The 16740-nt window shown below is 38.7% G+C and overlaps 1 protein-coding gene and 1 pseudogene across 1 annotated transcript; both read left to right on the forward strand.

Annotated features, from left to right (window-relative positions):
• The first annotated feature begins 5386 nt into the window (after positions 1-5386).
• Positions 5387-8160, forward strand: LOC103711284 (annotated as a pseudogene).
• A 4405-nt stretch (positions 8161-12565) lies between these two features.
• LOC103711254 (transcription elongation factor SPT4 homolog 2-like) lies at positions 12566-16318 on the forward strand. The gene is made up of 5 exons (XM_039128887.1): positions 12566-12852; positions 12958-13049; positions 13595-13650; positions 15706-15767; positions 15885-16318. Exons 1-5 carry the CDS (start codon positions 12727-12729, stop codon positions 15933-15935), a joined length of 387 nt encoding a protein of 128 aa, XP_038984815.1. The 5' UTR covers positions 12566-12726; the 3' UTR covers positions 15936-16318.
• The last annotated feature ends 422 nt before the right edge of the window (positions 16319-16740 follow it).

Here is a 16740-nt window from a genome sequence, read left to right on the forward strand (position 1 = left end):
CAGGATTATAGGGAAGATGAAGGTTGATATGATTCATTGTCTTCTTGATGCCTCCATGCCGCCATGTTTGCGTGATTCATTGTCTTCTTGATGACTTCAAGTACACCAATTGGGTGGGTTGTTGGATGAATGCTCTCATAATCTATGCTCTCATAATCTTCTGAAGCTTGTTTTATGTAATTATGTCAAACACCATTTTGAATGAGTGCTATTTTGGAATGCCACACACATCCATTTATGTCAAAGTATTTGACCTGCTTCTGTGGTCCCACCAGAGACAATGCTTCCAAAGGGTTGGAGATTAATGATCCATAATATTGAGACAAGTCTTTGACAACAAGTAGATCACTGTAATCATAGTTTCATAGTACAGGTTGATTTAAGGCTTACATAGGAAGGAACATATTGAGGAGATTCCTATTATTGCTAGTTCAACTTAATGATATTGCCTCAGCAGTAAAGAACATCACACTATTTGTTCATACTTATAGTGATAGTAATGTGGCAATTCATCTTAAAGATTAATATTAGAAGAGTTAATTACTTGTCAGAATTTGTACCCTTTGAAACTTGATGTCCTCTGCATTCCTTGTAGAAGACAATGTCTAAAGTAATTATATAAGCTCGTTATGCCTGTTTTCCCTTCCCCAAGTTGTTGAGTCAAGCGATCTGCTTGTCAAATGCTTGACGGTCTTCAGCTTGTTAAATTTTACAAGATGACTTATATTAAAAACCTTATCTTCTCACTTTGGCTGGCGAATTTCCATGTTCACTCTGCACGTGTAGCACACTAACTCTAGTTTTGCTGCTGAATCTTTGAAACACACTGTCATTTCATTTCATTAGGTTTTTGTTACCATGAAAAGCCTTTTGTGAATAAAAACTTATTGAAATATTTTTAATTATTAATTGGTCTAACTGGACTGAGATTCTGAAACATGTGTTGCAGTTGTTTCTTTTGAGTAAGTATTCATTATGGCTGAAACCTACTGGGAATGACCCGACCATTTAAATCCAGCCATCTTACTGAATCACCCATCTGACTAGCTGCTGATTTCAATTGAAATATTTTGAACACTAGGAAAACCAAAGATTTAACCTTATGTTTTCCACTTCTAGCTACCTTGTTTGAATTTTCACCTTAGAATGTGCGGGCTTTGAGTTGTCTCATCTTTCATATTAAATCTTCGCATCTGAACTTGTTCCCAGATGCCATTCTTTGTTGATCTTGTGGCTTTTACTGATTCTAAGACAGCATGAGTGGAAAATTATACTGAAATTATAGAGCACTTCTTGGTCAGAGAAGGGGCTTCTTGTGGACTTCTTCGAATTACAAATGAACTACATGATTTCGAGTCAACAGTTGTGGGTATAAAGAAAAAGTTCACCTGCCATATCTCTGACACAGGTTTCTCTCTGAAGCTTGTGAGATCAGCAAAGTCAGCTGTCATCTTTTCTCCTCTGATAACTTCATTTCAGAGTCACGCATGTTAATGTATCAAAGGGGACATTTTTGTGATCCTTCATGATATTGTGGGCATTTAAGCCAAGCCTGTTCCTATTATTTTGCTCCACTTGATAGCGAGAATTATGATCTGCATAGTTCCCTCCATCCTTAAATTTTTTTGCTTCATTATGGTGGCCTCTGGGTTGATTCTCTGCTGCTTAACATTAAGGTTCATGAAATTTTTAGACCCCTATTACTGAAATATCTGTCGTGAAGCTAATTTGTCAAGTTAGCGTCATTCTAGTGCCATGAATGTGGGCATCAACACTGCTTGATGTTATTGGTCCATGGTTTATTTGTTTTGGAGAGTTCTGATATGACTGTTTTATTTTTACAAGAAAGTGTCCTGCTTGGACCATCAAGAAAATTGAAGACAAAGTGAACAAGGCTAAGCTGACACCCAGCCTCCCTGAACATAGCTTTGGCACCACCTGTGATCTGATCTGAGATTGTTGTGAGTCATCTGTCGGTCATAATACTACTAAAATACTCATCGAGAGAGAGAGAGAGAGAGAGAGAGAGAGAGAGAGAGAGAGAGAGAGAGAGAACCAAAAAAAGACAAACATACTACTCAAAGCCTAACACTTCTCAAAGTCATACATTGTTGATAGCTGCATCATGCTGATTCTTATTAGCTAATATAATGGTTTAATGGGTTATAAAAGCAGATATAAATATTTTACAATTAAATGGATGCTCTTTTTTTTTTTGATACAGCATAGTAGGCAAGCCTGATTAAATGGCGAATCATGTTACGGAAAGATAATGCATTTCATGAGCCATGTAAACCCACAAGCCCAGCATCAAATAACTGCATAATAAAGGTATTTTCATATGATTTATAACACATGTAGCTCTCTAGTACTCATATTATAAGTGGATTTTAGAAGCATCAGATATTAATATAAGCATATTATACTTGATTTTTACAGAGGTAATAATGAAATAATATCTGATAATGCTATCTAGGGTTCACAACATGTACATGATTGTTAATTAAAAATTTTGTCTTGTGCACATAAACACGGCGGAGATTTTAAATAATAAAAGATTCATCATCACTTGAAGTACTGTTTTATTAAGGAATTCCAGTCACAATCACATGCAATGCTAGTAACATTTTCATGTAAAGCTTTTCTTTCGAACTAGTTGTACAACAATCAAATCTTTACACGCCACTGTACACATATAACGTACGACAACAAGTTGTTAAAGGGTGCAAGAATTGGATTTCTTGGAAGATAAATGTGGGTGTGTCAAGTACCTTTCGTGTATAACCATACTCAGTTCATACTCCTTAGGTGATACCCAACAGGAAAAGAGCAGCATAAGCCAATGGTCATGGATCGTGAATCTCCTTCATTAACGGCTGAGAGGGCCATTGCAAGGACGATCTCTTTCTGCTGCTGGAGGAGGCGGCCCCTGCAATGTCATATAATAAGAAGATCCAATTGGGTATTATTATGTTCCTTGATATCTTTCTAGGCCTACAAATAACTCAAGCAGCTTACTCGCAACTTGAGCTCGGCTCTGCAACAGCTCAGTTCGGGTTCGGCTCTGTCAGAAAATGAACCAAGCTTAGACAAATGCAGGTATGAAGATCTGAAACTTTTAATTTTCACCTAGTTAAGTGCTTCACATAGTTTGTGGAAATTTCTTGTACACAATTGATGTTAATAAAGTGATATATGGAGTTAAATGTTCCACTTGCACGCTCGAATATTTTGTGGTACGGTCTGATACCGAGGAGTTTATCGGCTTTTGTGGTTCAAATGTGATGCGTTCTCGTCGTCCAAGTTCGAATTTATCTTGGTACACAGTTAAATAAGTTTTGAATACAATTAATATAGCTTGGCACACAGTTAAGCGACCCTAGCATACATTTTAGTCATATGAGCACACAGTTAAGTGACCCTAGCATACATCTTGGAACACAGTTAATATAGCCTGACACACAGTTAAGTGGTATACAGTTTAGTAAGCCTGGCACATAGTTAAACAAGGTTTGAACACAGTTAACATCCCCATTCACTCGCCAATCATCTCTATAAGCTGAAGTCCATGGTATATTGCTTATGTTTCCATGCACCCTGTCAATTTCCATCTCTCTATGATCCCATCTTCTTTGGCTATATCGTTTTCATGCAGCAAGATGAATACTTGTGTTCTCCCTCTTGCTATTGATGCAGGCAGCAAGCCACGGCCATCCATACCTTCACGGATCATAAATGTGATTGATGTGGATGTGTTCTCTGCAGATGTTCTTGTCTATACCGCTGGACTACACTTAAGAAGATTGCATTGGCCTTCTAACAAATTTTCTAGATAGGTGATAAAATTGGTTAAACAATTACTAAATTTTTAGATGAGAATCTGTTTAGCATGTACTGCGTACATAGTTAAATAAGTTTGAACTCAGTTAATATAGCATGGCACACAGTTAAGTCTTTTTGGCATACAGTTAAGTAAGCTTGGAACACACTTTATAGCCTGCCACACAGTTAAGTTTTACTGCACATAATTAAGCTTGGAACACACTTTATATAGGTTGGCATATAGTTAAATAAGACTTGGAACATACTTTATATAGCATGGCACACAATTAAGTTTTTCTGGCACACAGTTAAGATAATGATTATAGGGGTCCGCGGCCCAGAGAAGAAGGGCTTAGAAAATCCAAAATTGATTTTCCAAAGTTCGGTAGAGGAGACCCATATGAGTGGCTAGACAAGGCGGATCAATATTTTGATGTTTATGGCATTCCACGGGCTAATCGGGTGACCCTAGCAAGTTTCTACTTAGAGGGTAGGGCTAGCCGATGGTGGAGGTGGATCCGAGCTTTGTATGAGAAGGCTTGTAATACAGTTAATATAGCCTGACACACAGTTTATGTCCATAATATGTTATGCTAACTCACGTCTCAACAAGTACAAATTTTAAGTTTTTGTTTACCATGTACTTTGTAAGTACAATGATGTTAATGAAGTGATATATGGAGTTAACTGTTCCACCAACATGCTCGAATATTTTTCTGATACGGTCCGATGCTGAGCAGTTTTGCTGGACGTTGTGGCTCAATTATGATGCGTTTTTGTCTTTTTTGTTCGAATTTAGCTTGACACATAGTTAAACAAGGTTTGAACACAGTTTATATAACCTAACACACAGTTAAGTCATCTTGGCACACAGTTAAATTACTCTGGTACATACGAACGATAACCTGACATACAATTATTAGAGCTTGGTACACAATTATCCTGGCATACAACAATGTTAACCCGGCACACAATATGGGTCTGGATGAATTTGTCTTCCTTGCAGAAATAAACCGGCACAAAAATGTTAACCTGGTAGTTTTATTACGATAACCTGGCACACAATTATCTTGGATTGCAGCAAGATGAATATAAGTCACCTTGGCACACACGAATAATAACCTGGCACACAATTATTAGAGCTTGGTACACAGTTACCCTGGCACACAATTTGGGTCTAGATGAATATATATCTTCCTTGCAGGAATAAGCCGGCAAGGGAATATTAACTTGGCAGTTTCATTATGATAACCTGGCACACAGTTATCTCGGATTGCATCAAGATGAATATAAGTCAGGTGGAAGGTGGCCACGAGCATGCAGACCTTCAGGGATCACAAATCTGCCTGATGTGGATGTGCAGTCTGCAGATGTTCTTGTCTATATCGCTGGTGTACACTTAAGAAGATTGCATTGGCTTTGTAACAAATTTTCTATCTAGGTGTTCAAATTGGTTGAACAATTACTGAAGTTTCAGATGAGAATCACACAAGTTCTATCCATAATATGTTATGCTAACTCCCATCTCAACAAGTAATCATTTTATGTTTCTGTTTATAGAGTGATGAATGGAATTAACTCTTCCACCGGCACGATCGAATATGTTCTGGTACGGTCTGATACCGAGCTATTTTTTCAAATTTGTGGTTCATTTGAGATGTGTTCTTTTCGTCCATGTTCTAATTTAACTTGGTACACAGTTAAGTTAGCTTGGAATGCAGTTAGAGATAATATTATATGGATTCTGTCATTGATCTGGTTTCGCATTGCTGGTACATAACCTGCAAAGACTGATTTTTTGTTATTTTTCCAGATATCCTAAAGCCTGATGTTTCTATCTTACACCTTTCCAGATTTTGTAATGTAAAGACATCACGCACTACCCCTCCACCAGATCCAAATGAACCCTCCAATGTTACTGAAGCAATTGCCTTATGGGGTTTGGATTATGGGGTGATCACTAGCGTCCACCACGATGACTTGCCTGGTCAAGGAAGTGGACATTTTGCTGAAACAGTGCACAAGTTAAAGTCTCTGAAACCAAACATGCTAATAGAAGCACTTGGTATGAGCCATTTTTTTTTATCCTTGTTATTTAGAGGACAACCATTTTTCATAAGCTTAAGTCAATGCCTTCCTATTAATATCCACAAGAATGGGTATCTTAATAGACAACTAAATTACATCTAGGATGTGAATGTATTGGGTTGTATACACGATCACATTCATTCTCTATCTTTTCTGATAATGTTGAGTCACATTACTGACTTATCTGACCTCCATAGTTTCATGCTCTTGCAATTGTTTTGGTACATCAGTGATGGGAGGAGAGGAAGAGAAAGAGAGCAGAACTATTTTTTTTTCATGCATACAAAAATTCCTGCCATGCTGCAATGCACTTGAGAAAAAAAAATCCCTGTGCTGTTGATTGCCTCTTCTTCTAGAAAATAGCTGTGGACGTATGTTTTTGTGAGTCATGTAAATGTGCTGTTCCTGTGAACTGGGTTTTGCCTCAGTGGTAGCACCCTTCTGCTCAAGAGGCAGAGGATCCAGGTTTAAATCTTGGGTGGTGCATATTCAAGGTCTGAGCCTGGGTAATTAAATTCAGGTTGGGATTCCCTCCCTTTCCCTCAAATAAAGGGGGAAAAAAGGGAAAACCTGCTGTTCCTTTACAATCTTCAAATACTTGATGCTTTATCCCATTCTTTGTCAACTGATTATATGTTCCGCTCATTTTCTAGATGCAAAATGAAAACCACATTGTACTGTAGTTTTGTTTTAAGATTTATAACCGCTCTTTGAATTCCTGCATTCTTAATTTCTAATTAATGTTCATGCACTTCCCGATTTTTGAGGAGACTCCAGCTGTGTGGAGAGAGTTGCAAAATCTGGATTAGATGTTTTCGCTCACAACATTGAGACAGTTGAAGAGCTGCAGAGCATGGTGTAAGATCATCGTGCTAACCTCAAGCAGTCAATTGATGTCCTTAAAATGGCAAAAGAATATGCTCCTCCTGGCACTCTAACAAAGACCTCGATAATGTTGGGTTGTGGAGAAAGTGAGGGCAGCTGGAGTTGTTGTTATGACTTTTGATCAGTACACGAGACCATCAAAGCATCATATGCCAGTCTCTGAATATGTTACACCAGGAGCATTTGACGGGTACCGATCTCTTGGGATGGAAATGGTGTGCTCTCTTGGATATTATAATTTGCATGCTTAATGATCAAAAAGTCATTTTGTTGAGTTCAAACAAGATTATTAACTATGTAATGTTTAGGCCACTTTTGTTCAACTTCCACATATATTTTATGGAGATTGGATTAGAGACTATAAAAATGCACATTTCAGGCTCAATTGCTTGCATACTTTCAAATACATTAGCACACTTATCAGACATAAAATTGAGGCATAAATGCACATGCTTCTCTTGCAGGGCTTCCGATACGTTGCATCAGGTTCTATGGTCCGATCCTCGTATAGAGCAGGTGCATTTTTATATCAAGTCAATGATTGATGCTGACCGAGCAAAGGCTCCTACCACTCTACAACCAGGGTCTTAAGCTATAAAAGTTCTTTACAGGCCACTCTCCATAATCATAGTAATCATGTTCGTTTTTTTGATCCATATTCTAGCTTGATTTGAGTCATTCTCAGCTTTTTTGCTGCATCGCGTCATTAACAGATGCTGCTCTTGTGTGCACTCGGCTTAGTTTGTAACTTCTGCTGTTGGTTATAAAGCAGGGATTATACACCTAATTTGTTTCATGCTGGACAACTATTTTTCAGCTCCTATCCTGTTACTCTGCACCGGAGATTCTTCCAGTCTTTTCCAGAGGTAGTTCGCTTTAAGTATCAGCTCCTTGATTATTAAATACCAGCTTCTATACGATTTCTTGGTATGCTACATTGGAATATCTTTTGGGGACACAGTGTTGAAGATCAGTGTGATGTGGGAATATCTTTTTGGTGCATGTATTTGTGTCTTTTCTTTTTAATTTATGTATGTGAGAGTCCTACATGCAATAATTATACTGAATAATATACTTTTATGTAATTTTATAAGCAAGAGGGGTTTATAAGTCTTTTTTTGGTACAAGGGTTTATAGGTCCTTTCAAAGTTTGAATTTTGAACTGGACTCAGTATTTACTTGTTTTTCTTCCTTGCGATCCAATCTGCTCTAACATTTCCATTGACCCTCATAGGATTGGTGAAAGAAGCATCACTGTTGTGGTGGTTTTTTATTAGCATTCACAGCCATGCATTTTTCAGGTTGGTGGAATACTTTTCAAGTGCTTTTTTTTTTTGTGGGGGATTACAAATACTCTTCCAGTGCTTTGATGCGCCTAGAGATGGGCACTGGGCCGGGCCGCCCACGGCCCGGCACGGCACGGCACGAAGCGGGCCGTGCCTGGCACGGCCCGCCAGCTACAGTGTCGGGCCGTGCCTGGCACGGCCCCTTTGAGAGGGCCGTGCTGGGCTAGAGGGTCCTGGCCAGCGGGCCGTGCCTGGCACGGCCCGCTTCGGGCCTGGGCCGGCACGGCCCGGTCTAGGCCCGCGGGCCAAGCACGGCACGGCCCGCGGGCCAGCACGGCACGGCCCATAAGGGCCTGGGCCGGGCTGGCACGCGGGCCTGGCATGGTCCGGGCCTGGGCCCGGCTCGGCCCGATAAAAATTAATGCTTCATAAATTTTTTTAATAAATTAATAAATATTGAACACTAAGAATTTATGATTTATGAATATAAAGCCACCTTAATGGTGGGGGGTTTGGCATAGACCCCTACCAGTTTATTAATTTAAATCAAAATGGTATATGAAGGGAGGTTTGGACCTTGGTCTGACCTCTAGAATACAATAAGAAACTAAGAAAGGGCCGAGGTTTGGACCTTGGTCTGACCTCCAGAATACAATAAAAATGTACAATTATAAAAAATTAAGAAATCTTACTAATCATCAGTGATTCAGTGAATCAGTATTCACTCTTCAGTCTTCAGTCTTCAGTCTTCAGTAGTGTTTGTATCATCATCATCAGAGGATGTTGTATTATGTCCACCTTTATCTTGAAGTCTTGCCTCAGCATCCAGCCAATCCTTGAAGCAGAGAAGCATCTCCACCGTTTCGCCCGTCATCCTACTTTTCTTTTCGTCAAGAACACGCCGACCTGCACTAAAAGCGGATTCCGATGCTACCGTGGACATCGGCACAGCTAAAATATCGCGTGCAATTGCAGACATAACAGGATATTGATTTCTAACACTCTTCCACCAAGATAATACATCTAGATTCTCTATTTGATTTTCATCATATGCAGAATGAAGATCATTTCGTAAATAAAATTCTAGTTCACTACTTAAAGATGAAGAAGATGAAGAGGAACTTGAAGCATGTGTGTGTCTTCTCTGTGCAATGAATGAAAAAATAGATGACGAACGAGAACTACTAGAAGGAGAAATAGAGGTTTGTATTTGTGTTCTAGATCCACGAATTTTTTCATCATATATAGCATAAATATCATAAAGAAGTTTTTTTACCTCATCTTTAGCAGATTCAGCATCTTGATTCATATTTTCAGAGTATGCATCAAGTAAAATTAGCACGCCATTTAAAATAACTCTAGGATCAAATACAGCAGCTAAGTTATGCATAGGACATATCCTGTCCCAATACTCATTCCATTTAGATTCCATTAGGTCAATAATAGGCATTAAAACATCATCATATCTATGTTCTGCAAATTTTTGACTAATTATATATGCTTGTTGTAAAAATGAACATGAAGTAGGGTAATAAATACCAGAAAGAACATTGGTAGCATTATAAAAACTAAGCAAAAAATCTTCCAAAATTTTTCCTTTATTCCAATCAGTTTCAGTCAATGTAAATCCTAATCCACGATCATTAATATATGCACTTAATAAATTTTTATATGGGTATGCATCATGTATCATGCTATATGTGGAGTTCCAACGAGTAATGACATCAAGTTTAAATTTTTTAAAACGTTTACCATGATTTATGCATAATTCCTTAAATTCTTGAAGTCTTGATCTAGAAACATGAATAAAAGAAACTGCATTTCTAATTTTTGAAATCACATCTTGAATCATGCCCATGCCAGCTTGAACAGAAAGATTTAAGATATGACATGCACATCTAATATGCAGTAAATTTCCATCTAATATGGGATGCAATGAGTCTTTTAATAATACAACAGCAGAATTATTATTAGATGCATTATCAAAAGTAATAGACATAATTTTATCATTAATATTATATGAACATGCAGTTTGTTAAATTATATTTGAAATTTGTTGCCCAGAATGTGGAAAATCAAAAGCACGAAAAGCAAGAATACGTTTATTTAATTGCCAATCATTATCAATATAATGAGCAGTAATGGCAATAAAACAATTACTACCTACAGATGCTGACCAAATATCAGAAGTTAATGAAATTTTTACATTTAAAGTAGAAAGTGTTTCAATTAAATTTTGTTTCATTGCTAAAAAATTGGTCATAGCTACTCTTCTAAATGTACGCCTACTAGTTCTTTTGTAAGCAGGCTGTAGGTTTAATTGAACATATTCTTCAAAATTAAAAGATTCACATAAACTAAAAGGTAATTCATCCTTAACTATCCATTTTACAAGTGTTTTTCTTTGATTTTCATGATTATATGCAAAATTACCTACAAGTAATCCCCCTTGTATATTAAGGGTACTTTGAGTTTGAGCATGAGAATCATGCATCCTATGACTCTCTTGATGTCTTTTTAAATGCCCTGTTCCTCCACTACTACTACAACTATAAAGTTTGGCACATTTTTTACATTTAGCTTTCCAGACTCCCTCAACCATAACTCTATCAAATTCATTCCATACAGTACTAGTCCTCTTACGAGAAGAGGTTTGACCTTCACTCGGTTCACCAGTTCTAGAGGAACTAGGAACAGGGGGTTGGGGATTAGTTTCTTCTCCCTCAGAAACAGGAATGCCAAACTGACTTTCCTCAAAAGATGACATATCTATGATTAATTCAAAAAATAAAAACTAACCGCAAGGAGGAATTGAGTAGAGGGTCGGAGGGCAGAGGCAGAGCCGAGATTCCGAGCTTCCTCTTGTGCTCTCAACAGAAGCGACCTTTTCTTCTCAACAGGAACCTCCTCTTGTGTAGCACTTGAACAAACTAAAAATTAAATTGCTAGAAGAGCACTTTAGAAGAGAGAAATAATAGCAGTAGAGAAGGAGAGAATGAGAGGTTTGGTGTGGTGAGAATGAGGGAGGAATGGGCTATTTATAGAAGCCCAAAAATTTTTTTTTCCAAAATACTCCTAAATTCAGCCGTTATTGGACTGTTGGAAGGGGTAAAAGGGTCATTTTCACGAAAATAGCCGTTGGAAACGGCTATTTTCCTCCCCCCTCTCCAGACGGGCCGTGCCTGGCACGGCCCGTCTGGAGCCGTTACGGGCCGTGCCAGGCACGGCCCATTTGGAGACGTTGCGGGCCGTGCCTGGCACGGCCCGTTTGCGCCCGTTACGGGCCGTGCCTGGCACGGCCCGTGGCGTGCCGTGCCCGGCCCGGCCCGTGGCGTGCCGTGCCCGGCCCGGCCCACCAATAGTGGGGCCTGGGGCCGGGCCGGGATGGCCTTCCGTGCTGGACGGGCCGTGCCAGGCACGGCCCGTTTAGTCTTTGGGCCCGGGGGGCCTCGGCCGGGCCGGCCCGGCACGGCCCGTTGCCTACCTCTAGATGCGCCCCACCTACCTCACTATTTGCCGGACTACAGTATATATCAGCATCTAGTATTGAAGCAAATCTAATGTCTTATTCATTATACAACCATTCCTGGCAAAGATTGGAGTTTCGAAAACTCAGCTGATATTTTCCTTGACCAGGATAACCATTCCCAAACTTCCTTTCACAAGTTGATCAGCCGTAGAAGATGTGTACGTACTACGTAGTATATTTTCTTTCTTTAAACAGAATTCTTGTTACAATTATCGATTTTACAATTGGCAGGTCTTGACAATTTGTTTTTCCAGAGCTTCTATTGAAAAGTTGAATCTATCTTGTAATCGGCCGACGAAACCGAGCGAACAACTTCAGCTTCATGCATCCACATCGCTTCAAAGGTACGCAAACTCTCCATGATCAAGCGTATCTTCTTGGTTGGAGGCTAGTCCTCCAACCAGCAATCCTCATGGAATGGGGGTAAGACCAGAAAAATGTTTCCATGGCAATACATATATTATGGTGTATCTTGAAAACTTCTAGCAATTTATTAAAGATACTTCGCAAAAGGAGTTGCATGAAGCTAGAATTATAACATTTTTTCTTGCTGCAAGTTGGAGCATGTAATTTTCCTTGGTTTCTATCAATTACCTGTCCCAGTTTTAGATCTTTACAAGTATTTTCTTCTCCAAATCCGTAGAATTTGAGCCTAGCAGAATATGTAGTTGTAACTTACCATAACCCTAATTATGTGCCGGAACCAAATAATATAGAGTTACTCATAGTCATCCGATGTTAATCCAACGACCCATATCTATCTGATGATACCCATACCACGAGTCCATTCCCACCTCTTTTTATCTTACGGGAAACGATGATACCAGAGACCTTCGTGTCGGCCGATCCGAAACCGATAAAAGTGGCGTTTCGGATCTAAATGACGAAACTGCCCTCCCACTGCACCGAAATCTATGGGCGTTTTGGTAATCCGCACCACGATAAACTGCGGTGGACGCCCGCAAGGGTTTCTCGCCTCGCGCCCCTACACTTTGAGAGCTCTTCTCAAAGCTACGATCAGAGCTTCTGCTCAATCCTCTACTCCATAACTTTTCTCCTCACACACAGAGAGAGAGAGAGAGAGAGAGAGAGAGAGAGAGAGAGAGGAGAGGAGAGATGGGGAGCGGGAAGAGAAGCGATTACTCGCCGGAGGAGATACCGAGCTTCGCTCAGATTCCGACGAGTTTCGGCCACGAGCTCCGGGCTTGCCTTCGCTGCCGTCTCGTCAAGACCTACGATCAGGTACTTAGGGTGTTCTTCTCTCCCTCTCATGCGTCGATTCGGTGCTTCTTTTCTCCGATTGCTATCGATTCCCGAGCTAGGGTTAGGTTTTTTGATCCGTTTCAGTTCAGAGAGTCAGGCTGTGAAAACTGCCCCTTTTTGGAGATGGACAAGGAGCATGACAATGTCGTAAACTGCACCACTCCCAATTTTACCGGGTGGGTTCTTGCTGATCTTCTGTTTTTTATCATCTTTTTCTGTTATATTTTCTTTTTTTCAAGAATTTATATTCACCTGAGAGGTAGATAAAAGTCGGTTCTTTTTAAATCCCTGGTTTGGAGTATGGCTGAATTTTGTATACTTAAAGATATTCTAGCTATGTGTAAAATTGGTAGGATTAACTATGTTTTGAAGGAATTTCTGGGGCTAAGTAGCACTAGCATCCCATATCTCCCTTTCCTATGGTGGCTTTGGAGGAAAACTGGTTTGGCTCAGGATTCTGTACACAAATCTTGGTAACTAGAGACAAGCATAGTTATTAGGCTCCATCCAAATCATTTACCTATCTTGAGGAATATAAGACTGCAGATGTGTGTGGAGAAATTCTTAACATTGTCTTAAAGGCCTACTCCATCTAATCAGAGCTTCTTGGAGTTCCTTCAGTATTAAATTTGAATAGAGTAATTATACTGTGAAACAAAAACTTTCGGTGAAGATGATTAATAACGGGAAATTAAGCGATTCTTTGTTTCCTGTACTGCAGGATAATTTCAGTCATGGATCCAAGTAGAAGCTGGGCTGCTCGCTGGTTGAGAATTGGTAAGTTTAACTGCTATAACCATGCAATTTGAGTTCCAAGGACATTATATGGTCTCTTAACACTTACTACTGGAGGCTCTTTTCAGTTGCATGGACATGGTTACATGCTCATAATCTCACCCCTATTGTAACTTTTATGCTATCTTCATATTGATAAGCATATCTTTGAGTTTGAATTGATAAATCCTTAGTGTTCTATACATTACTTGAACTTGAGATTTACATAATCAGCAAGGTTTGATAATGCATCGATTATGTTCCTAGCTTGTTTTGTAAGATGATGCTTAACGGCAGAGGCTGACACTTGCCTATTGGATTAAGCATATGCAACAATGATAAATTACTTCCAGGGTTTTAATGCTTTGACGATTGCCGATACACATGCTGATATAACTTTTAGTGGTTGCATTTGCATGTCCAACATTTTGTTTACTTTCCTAAGCTACCTTTAGTGCTGAGTATGGGTTTTAGAACATAACATAACAACTCTGCAATTGTTATCCTGACATATCAGGTTTTCAACATATTGAAAGTTAAAACAACTTGAATGTCACTCCATTATGTTTTTATAAATGTTTTCTTATTCTATTTTGCACTGATCCAACTAAACAAACTTCATTAATTTCAGTGTGGACCCTACAACACAGACCCAAAGAACAATTGAATATATCCCAACCAAGTAGTTATATTTTGTGTATAGGTGTTACATACATTTATGACTATCTAATGCAAGGTTTGCCGTTTTAGTACCAAATCCCGTACTGGTGCCATTTTATTATAGTGTCGGTATACCGGTATGGGAGCTGCTTCGGTGTACCGAGTGTCTGTACGCCCTTGTGTCACATATCCGTTTGGTACTGGTACGGTCGGTTGGTACGGTCGGTATGTACCAATACTGACCAGTATGGAAAACTTTGATCTAATGATTCATATGCTTGTTGAACATGGTACTTTCTTTTGCAGTATAAATTTGTGTTTCTATGTTTACATAAACCTTAGTTATCCAAAACATAATATTAAAGAACCTTGCTTGTAATTTTTCACCCTAATCACTTTATATTTTGTCTCTGACCATTAATTATTTTAATTTTTACCAAGATTTGAATCCAACACTGATGTTGATAAATTAATTTTACAAAATTTTATCATAAGAAACAGAAGTATATGAGAATTATATGGAAAATATATTTTTATGAGAATCAGCTTTGTTCTGACATTGTTCTCAACTATCCCTGACTTTTAAACATTAGTACATCTCCTTTTTGCTATAAAATAATCTATTATAAACTTGGCCACAACATTGAGTTCTAGTCCAAATTTAAATTAACTTTAAATTTTTTGAGAACTGAATTGATTTCCAATTCGATTACATTTTTTATCTTAATCCACCTGCGGTCCTAATTCAAATTCTTTTTATGATCTCCACTGAAATTTTTGGTATGGCATGTCTATCAAATAATGGATATTTAAGGGCCTGTTAGGTTGCAAGGTTTGGAAAAACAAGATCTTAAAGAACATGATTTTATTTGGTTTTGCCATGTTTTAGATAAAATCAATATCTCGTAAAACACAATCTTAGGGCTTATGAGATATCGAGGGACCACCTATATTTTTCTCAAGAATGTGTTGGTTGTGATCTAAAATCCCATTTTTCTAAGTCCAACTATTACCTTACCTCCATATCCAGCCTCCATCATGCTTGTTCCTTGTGTCGCATCTCCATCTACCATGTATCTCTTCCGCCTTTTCTGCCTTTTCTCATTCATCCTCTCCTTGCCTCGCTTGCCTCTCTCTCCAATGGGCACTCATGCACGCACATAGAAGTAAAAAAGCAGTAAATAACTTTCATTGCTCTCTTCCATCTTTTCTCCTCTTCCTCTCATTCTGTTACCATTTTTATAAAGAAAATCGTGACACCCAAATCCTTTAACAATAAAACAAGGGAAGGAAAAGAAAAAACCTTTGTTCTTCCCTGATAGTGTTTTTAGTATTCTGAAGTTTTGATTAGTCATGTCCTGAATAATTTGACAAAGAAATCTATTATACTTTTTGCAGGAAGGTTTATCCCTGGGTGTTACACTCTGGCGGTCTCAGAGGAGCTTCCAGAAGAATACCAGGTATTTCACATCCATGTTTCTATGATGTTACAGTTACCATGTTCTGTTGTTTTGTTGCTATTTATTGAAGGATGAGTACTCATAGCAGCCACAACTGCATTCTTGCTACAAATGCAGACTGTTTGTGCTGATAACAACGTGCAGTATGTGCCTCCGAAGCGTGCTTAGCTGGTCACATGCCTGTCTCTCGCAGCATGGATGTTAATCTACTTTCTACTTTGAGCCTTTCGTTGGATGGTATCTAATTTTGTCCCACAACTTTTTGGGTTTTTGGAATTAGGATTTCCAAGCTATTCAGATGTGGCACCAAACAAGACTGGATGATGTATCCAATCTTACATTACTTCACTCAAACAACTATCTAATGGCTTTTAAGATGCTTCAATTTTAATGCAGAAGCATAGTGTAGCTATCAACTTGCTGCCTCAGGATTTAATAGTATCACTTTTTAGAAATAGTCTGAATGTTGGAAGTATCCGTACCTGTAAATTCAACTGTAATTGACTACTCTTTTTTTTTCAATTGCATTATCGACCTATTAGTTGTTTGCACTTTGTTATGTCGAACTTTCCATTCTCTTCACTAGCACATTTTCCTTTTTAGTAATCTGAATTGATTGAATAATGTGTCTATTATAGTCAATTAAGAGAAAAATATGATATGGATCCAAGAGAAGGATCTAAGACCAAGATCTCCTTGGAGTTTTTGAAGCTCTGCCCTTCCAGGTTCGTTTTAATTTCTAGATGTTCGGTTAACCAAAGAGGAGTTAAGCAAGACCCTCATTTGCATTGTCAAGAATCTACAGCAATCATGGGAGAGAATTTCTAAGATCCACACCTGAACCTGTTGGAACAGGTTATTGAATTATTAGCATGTTCTAAGGTGAAAATTCAAACAAGTCATCACTATTTTGCGTGCACACGGGAAAACGTTTCAGCTTCAGAAATTTTAAAAATCATGCATCTATCGGAAT

This window comes from Phoenix dactylifera, chromosome 8 (genome assembly GCF_009389715.1).
Source record: "Phoenix dactylifera cultivar Barhee BC4 chromosome 8, palm_55x_up_171113_PBpolish2nd_filt_p, whole genome shotgun sequence".
NCBI lineage: Eukaryota > Viridiplantae > Streptophyta > Magnoliopsida > Arecales > Arecaceae > Phoenix > Phoenix dactylifera.